Source organism: Camelina sativa, chromosome 16 (genome assembly GCF_000633955.1).
Source record: "Camelina sativa cultivar DH55 chromosome 16, Cs, whole genome shotgun sequence".
Taxonomy (NCBI): domain Eukaryota; kingdom Viridiplantae; phylum Streptophyta; class Magnoliopsida; order Brassicales; family Brassicaceae; genus Camelina; species Camelina sativa.
In genome coordinates, this window is record NC_025700.1 from 16,284,309 (window position 1) to 16,291,142 (window position 6,834).

Consider the following 6,834-nt stretch of genomic DNA (forward strand, 5'->3'; position numbering starts at 1 on the left):
TTTTTTTTTTTTTTTTTTTTTTGTATATAATTAGAACCCACCTAGGCTTATTTTAATGGTAAACACTATGGTTGTATAAGAAACTCATGTGTTTTAGTTACGTTTTTGTCAGGTACGATTTAAACGCCGGAACAGTTGATACAATTGGAAGACATGATGACATTGCAACATCCATTGTCTACTCTTATGATAAAGGTCAGTTTGTTTACACTTTAAGTAAGTAGTAATGGTTGTTTTCAAATATATGTTAAATTGTGTGATTTGGTATTGTCTTTTACCAGAATTCAGTTGGTGCCAAGTGCTAAGTTGTTGTCAGTTTGATCAGTAGATTCTAAGATTTTGATAAGACAAATGAATGTCCTAAAGCATTTATACACCTACCTCCTGCCAAAACACTTCCCTTATAGGCTGATATTGGATAAGTTTCTCTGTTGGATTACGAAATGATATAGATTACAAGTAGGTTTGCGCCACTACTTAGTTAAAATAGGATCTTTGGTCATTTTTATGAAATTTAGATACACATTTCTTAGTTTTCAAAGGAATTTTTATTCAGGTTTTGAGTTTTGAACCAGAGACTTTGCTAAACGTTATAGACATTGTGTTATACAATGTTGTTTCGCCAATTGATTCATAAGTTCATGTTCCTGATTCTTTCCAAACTTAATCTTTGGTGCTATGCAACCATTTAACTTTAATTGGTGTGATGCGGCTCAGGTGAAGTTATCTCTACCGGCTTGGATGAAAAGATCAAATTCTGGGATACACGACAAAGAGAAAGTATTGTATTTTCGACTGATGTTAGTGCAGCAGTGAGATGCATCACTGTATCTGGAAACAACCTTGTTGTTTGCATGGATGCTTCAATTCATATTTACGATTTGCGTAACTTAGATCAAGCTTCTCGATCGTGTGCATCTCAAGTGGAGGTGCCAGTCAGATGTATCGCCTCTGTACCTTATTCCAGAGGTACATATATAGTTTCAAGAAACAGTGATTTTTGGGTTTTGTGGCCACAGTTTACATTTCCACTGAGGAAAAATTGATATTTTACATAGACCAGGTTTCATGTTTGGTTTGATTTCTAAGATGTTTATTGTTGCTATTGAGCAGGATATGCAGTTGGTTCAGTAGATGGACAAGTGGCTGTAGATTTCCCTGATGCATCGTGCTCTAGTGAGACTAAGTAAGTGATGACTGACCACAATATGAACGTTGAAACACACAAAATGATCATTTTGGTCATCCACTGGTTTGGATTCAATCTTTTCTCTAATTATATGTACCATAAATTCATGGCAGATACAGTTTCCGATGTCATCCCAAGTGTAGAGATGGAAGAATTGATGGTATAAGCGTAAACGCTATCGAATTTAGCCCATGGTAAGTTTCCCCTCACTCACCATATAAGGGTACATATGATTTGATCATATGGTTGACTCTTTTCTTGTTGCCACAGTGGGTCAGGTACTTTTGTGACTGGGGACAATGAAGGCTACGTGATCTCTTGGAATGCTAAAAGCAGAAGAAGACTCTTTGAGGTTTCAAACACTAAAAACATGACTTGTTCTCTCTATATTCCTTCTTGCTCTTTAATTATTTTCCCTCTGTAAAATCATTTGTGTTTTGTTGACAAAAAAGTTGCCAAGGTACTCAAACAGCATCGCATCTTTAGCATACAACAACACTGGAGAGCTCTTGGCTGTTGCATCAAGCCACACTTACCAAACAGCTCACGAGAAGTAAGTCCGACTCTTCCTCGTTTCGTTTCATCATCACACTCACACTGTGACAGTACATAGTAAGACACTTGTTTAAATATATACATCCTCGTGTGTTTTGCAGGGAAGAAGCTCCTCAAGTGTTCATACACAGGCTTTGAGAAGATTTGTTAGTTTCTTGAAATCCTCAGGTCTCTCTTCTAGTTGTATCTATATTTTTGTTTGTTTGTTCTTTTAGTAGCACGTTGTTTAGCTCGGCTAATAAGTTGTTCTTTAGTAGTTTGCTTGCTCCACAGAATTGACCTCGTTTCAACATGTATAATGATTGTATAATCATCTCTCAAGTCTCTGTGTTTTATGTATAAGCATAACCCAACTTGATTTAGACTTTTTATAGTCAACTAAATTATTTAAGATTTAATTAATTAAATTGAGAGAATATTAGAGGACCGCGTAACAATTACGATCTGATTTTTATCTATTTAATTAAGAAAAAAAAGAAACAAAAAAAAGCCGCACGTGTATGGCTCGCGTAAACTTCACGCGATATGTCAATAAATCTCAACCCTTGAATAAATCATAAAAGGATACAAATCCAACGGTTGAAGAAGAGTAATAATATTTGAATACGCAACCCTATAGATCTATAAAAATTGAACTCTCCACTCGCTTAACTTTGCCACAAACACTTTGCTCTCTCAAAATCAAAATTTGTGTATCTCTCCAATTGAACCATGTCTGACGACGAGCACCACTTCGAATCCAGCGACGCCGGAGCTTCCAAGACCTATCCTCAACAAGCCGGTAACATCCGTAAAGGTGGTCACATCGTCATCAAGGGACGTCCCTGCAAGGTTTTTTGCTCTCTCTCTCTCTCTCTCTCTCTCTCTCTCTCTCTCTCTCTCTCTCTCTCTCTTTCGTTTTTGATTAATATTTTGATATCTTCATGGATTGTATTAGGTCACCCTGATCGTTGTGATTTTTGAAGTTTAGTGATCTGGAATTGTGTTCTGGTGTGTTTAGTTCTGAGAGAGATCTCTGTTTTTTTTTTTTGGGTAATTATGGCTTAAATAGAGTTTGTGCCAATCTAGTTTATGTCGATTTTGAATTTGCTTGATTCAATTGTTATAGGTTTTAGTGCTTAGTGCTTAGAACTGTTTTTGAAGTTATGAGGTTTATGTTTATTTTTGGAATTGGTTAAATTGAATTGGTGCTTTTTGTGTTGGGTTTAGGTGGTTGAGGTATCAACTTCAAAGACTGGGAAGCACGGTCACGCCAAATGTCACTTTGTTGCCATTGATATCTTCACTTCAAAAAAGCTCGAAGATATTGTTCCTTCTTCCCACAATTGTGATGTGCGTCCTATGCTGATCTCTTCCCATTGAATTTTATGTGTTTTAAGTTTGTAATTTTGACTCTAATTATGTTTCTTCTTTTTTTATTTTTTTTTATTTGGCAGGTTCCACATGTGAACCGTGTTGATTACCAGTTGATTGATATCTCTGAAGATGGCTTTGTATGTGACACTTGTTCTTTATTAGTCCAGCTTTGTGTTTTGCCTTTACCCATATGCTTAAAATGAATGGGTTTTGTTCTTTGATTACACATTACAGGTTAGTCTTCTTACTGATAATGGTAGCACTAAGGATGATCTGAAGCTGCCAACAGATGAAGCTTTGCTCACTCAGCTCAAGAATGGATTTGAGGAGGGCAAGGATATTGTTGTTTCTGTAATGTCTGCAATGGGAGAGGAGCAGATGTGTGCTCTCAAGGAAGTTGGTCCCAAGTAATAATAAGTAATCATTTTGTCTTGACAGAGTCGAATGTTTTAAGAACAAAATTTGGTACTTTTTTTTTTTGTGGTCTTCTTAGTTATTTAAGCAGCCCATGTGTTTTCATGTACTACACTTTTATATCTCTATCTTACTATTGGTTTTGGTTGTGGAGAAGTTACTGTTGTTGACAGTTCCGAACCGACTGTTATACTCCCTATGTGCAATGTCATATTTTTAGATCCTTAAGGGGCCTATGTCATTTTTGATTGTGGGTATGTCAATATACTTGTGATCTATCTCTCTTTTAAGTAAGTTGTCACTAAACTGTTCGAATGCTAATGGAGGAAGTTTCATTAACTTGTTAGTGACAAATCCCAAAGAGCGAACTCGTGCTTGATCTGAAATTTTAATATTATTATTATTCAAAAGAAGTTAAATGTTTGAAAACCAAGTTTTGTTTGTGGTAAGGATTAAGGTTATAATGGCATTTCGATCTTAAACCTTAAAATGTGTAGCTTGTATTGCACAATTGCCATAGTGAATTGTGCCTTAAACCGATACTTTCAACCGTTTAGCATTCAGCTAAATCTTCAGTTACAGAAACTAAAGTACTAAACAATTCAATACATAAGAATTATTACATATTGACGATTTGTCATTCACACAAAACCGATTTTAACTATCCAGATTCCAAAAGGATACAGATATCTGAAAGCTCAACCTACTCCTATTGGCCGTCCAACGTTTTAGTTTTTTTTAAAGGTTTGTTGAAATAAACAATTTAACAATATATATATATATATATATATATATATATATATATATCAAACTGTTTTGTTTCTGTGAAAATAATATCTGAAAAATATATGAACTCAAAATGGTAACAAACATGATACTGCTTTTTGTAATGGTATCAATACAATAAAACTTCCTTGTTTTTCATCTGCTAACACATCAACTTTTGTATTGAAGGAGAAGTTCACACATCAGTAAAAATAGCTAACCAATCAAATTATAACTATTAATACAGATCATCCATTAATACAGGTCATAAACAATTTTGCTTGCCTAATAACAACATTCTAATAATCTGAAATTTATAAAGTCCCAAAATCTCAGCAAACCGGAATCTGATTTCTCAATTCTCGCTTCACCGTGTCTCAAGAACTCGCCACCGGCGTTATCGCCCATAATCTGAAGAAACGGAAACAGAGAAGGGTGTAGATTTAGGGTACTACACCGTAGACAACTCCGGTTAGTGGTGGACCTGTTCTTTTAAATGTCTCTACATCACCTCCTTCCAGTGACCCTAATTGCAATGAATACTTTTTCAATGCATCCTCATCTGAATCATCTGACTTTTGAGCAGCAGAAGAAGAATCAGAGACAATGACAAGGGATTGCGCTCTAGAAACTTCCTCAGGTTAGGATCAAAAAGGTCGGAAAAGTTAGTCCAGCCTTTGGACTTGATTTGGTTGCAGGCCTCGGTTTCAGCGCTGGTCTTATTAGAGGTAAAATTTTGAATTTCGATCGCATATAACCACAAATTCGGACCATGAGTTCATGGGTTACAATTTGGTTTAGAATTTTGAGCTGGTTGTTGAATTGGTGTATGCTTTGGCTATGGTACGTTGGAAGAGGAGCTGCTTATGATCATTCTCGTTCTTATTATAACGTTGGGGAGCCATCTCTGTGAGTTAAAACAAATTACGTCTTTTTATTCTTTTTGGTTTGAGTTTTAGTTTTTTAATACTTCAGATGATGATTTTGGAACATTCTCTTGTTGATAGGAATGAAGTTGATTCTCTTATTTATGAACTTGTTGTTAGTACCAAGATGCTTGTGAAAGCCACTACGAAAGAAATCGACAAGTAGATAAAATGATGAACATTAGGCAAATTATAGCTTGTTGCATTGCAGCTGTCAAGTAAATGTCGTATTTTTTCTATGTTCTTTTAATCAAAAATGTTGGGGGCTAGGTATAACGTTCATATCTGAAACCTCTCAAGAATTTGTGCCATAGTAGGTTTTAGCTTCTTAAGATTGTGATCTTGGATTTAGTTTTAAGGTGTTTTTCATTTCCCGATTCGTACATTATCTGGTGAAAGTAGACATATTCACCTTCTTGGATACATTAGGTGTTAATAAACACGCAGTTTGCTTTATTGTCCACTTTTTCTGCTCATATGTTTATGTCTATTATACAGACTAATTAAGTCTATATGTCTGGAGGCATTTCTAAATTAATTTTTGAATGATCATCTCTTTATTTGTGTTGTTTTAGATCGGTTGCTGTATGGAGACTATGTGGGCTGATTTGTTACTAAATTTTCTGGTGATTTGAACGGACACGTCATTGTTTTGTGGGTTTAAGATATGGATTTGGTTACTGGCCAAAACATGTTCTTGTTAGATACACATGGTACACTTTTCAAACTTACCTCTTTCAGCTTTTCTTCTCTCCTGTGCTAATAACTTCGTGCATACGGTCGACTGGTCGAGTCACAAAGCTTAAGGAACATCATGTTACTGATATGTAGCTGAGATGCTTTATTGTGATGCAGGAATATATTCACTTGAATGAAAAAGCTGATGTGTTATGCTTATGAGATCAAAATGTTTGGATCGGTTGGTATGTCGTCGTCTCTATATTTATTTCATCTTAGTTAGACGACAACTTGCAGCAGTTTCAACGAACTACAAGTCTACAATGCGTTGAATGCCATATGAGTGTTTTTTTTTCCACAGATTTCTGCTAATTCTATATGCCTTAGTTTTGGTGTATTCTTAGAGCATGGGCATTGGTGTACACTTGGTTTTGGTCCCCCAAGTTTAATAATATTATTATGAGAGTTTCTTATTTTTAGTATGAGCATTGGTGTCTATTTGTATTTGGTCCCCCGAATAAATTAATAATATTTTCAAAATTTAGAAATTTTATTCAACTTAAAAACAAAAACAGAAAACATAAAAAGAAAAACAAACATTTTATTCAACTCATAGAAATTTTAAAATTAATCTTCATTATCTTGAAGATGTCCAAATTTAGTCCAAATATGCTCAATCAAATCATGTTTTAGTTGGTCATGGGCTTGTTTATCCCGAAGTCTGGTTTGGCGAGTAATCGTAGTGCCGATATTTGAACCCACACCGGCGGCACCAACGGTATATGTTTGATCCACATGTTCTCCTTGTTGAAATTCAGAAACAATGTTTCGGTAACTGTATGCATGGCGTTCATCTTCGACAATCATATTATGGAGTATTATGCATGATCTTATAACATTTGCCATTTTGTATTTATCCCATAAACGAGATGGATTTTTAATAACGGCGAA

The 6,834-nt window shown here is 35.2% G+C and overlaps 2 protein-coding genes and 1 long non-coding RNA gene across 6 annotated transcripts in view; all 3 read left to right on the forward strand.

Moving 5' to 3' along the window:
- LOC104750775 (mitotic checkpoint protein BUB3.3-like) overlaps positions 1–2,100 on the forward strand; it is a 3,092-nt gene extending 992 nt beyond the window's left edge. The window contains exons 3-9 of the mRNA XM_010472624.2: positions 113–195; positions 718–969; positions 1,114–1,186; positions 1,303–1,383; positions 1,460–1,541; positions 1,642–1,742; positions 1,846–2,100. Coding sequence (XP_010470926.1) covers positions 113–195; positions 718–969; positions 1,114–1,186; positions 1,303–1,383; positions 1,460–1,541; positions 1,642–1,742; positions 1,846–1,882 — 709 coding nt within the window. The 3' untranslated portion in view covers positions 1,883–2,100. The remainder of the gene's footprint in view (positions 1–112; positions 196–717; positions 970–1,113; positions 1,187–1,302; positions 1,384–1,459; positions 1,542–1,641; positions 1,743–1,845) is intronic.
- Positions 2,385–3,790, forward strand: LOC104750776 (eukaryotic translation initiation factor 5A-3). Its single transcript, XM_010472625.2, has 4 exons — positions 2,385–2,575; positions 2,954–3,076; positions 3,181–3,237; positions 3,335–3,790. Exons 1-4 carry the CDS (start codon positions 2,456–2,458, stop codon positions 3,509–3,511), a joined length of 477 nt encoding a protein of 158 aa, XP_010470927.1. The 5' UTR covers positions 2,385–2,455; the 3' UTR covers positions 3,512–3,790.
- The window catches only part of LOC104750777, a 6,804-nt gene continuing 4,529 nt past the window's right edge, over positions 4,560–6,834 (forward strand). Inside the window, exons 1-5 of one of the 4 annotated variants that reach the window (XR_002035988.1) lie at positions 4,560–4,777; positions 4,866–5,007; positions 5,081–5,188; positions 5,781–5,918; positions 6,061–6,365. This is a non-coding gene — a long non-coding RNA (uncharacterized LOC104750777). The other 3 variants (XR_002035986.1, XR_002035987.1, XR_761708.2) reach the window with 3 other exon arrangements.

Coding starts and splice junctions, on each gene's coding strand:
- LOC104750776 (XM_010472625.2), top strand. CDS start 2,456: ATGTCTGACGACGAGCACCACTTCGAATCCAGCGACGCCGGAGCTTCC. Junction 3,077..3,180: donor CTTCTTCCCACAATTGTGAT/GTGCGTCCTATG, acceptor TTTATTTGGCAG/GTTCCACATGTGAACCGTGT. Junction 3,238..3,334: donor ATATCTCTGAAGATGGCTTT/GTATGTGACACT, acceptor TACACATTACAG/GTTAGTCTTCTTACTGATAA.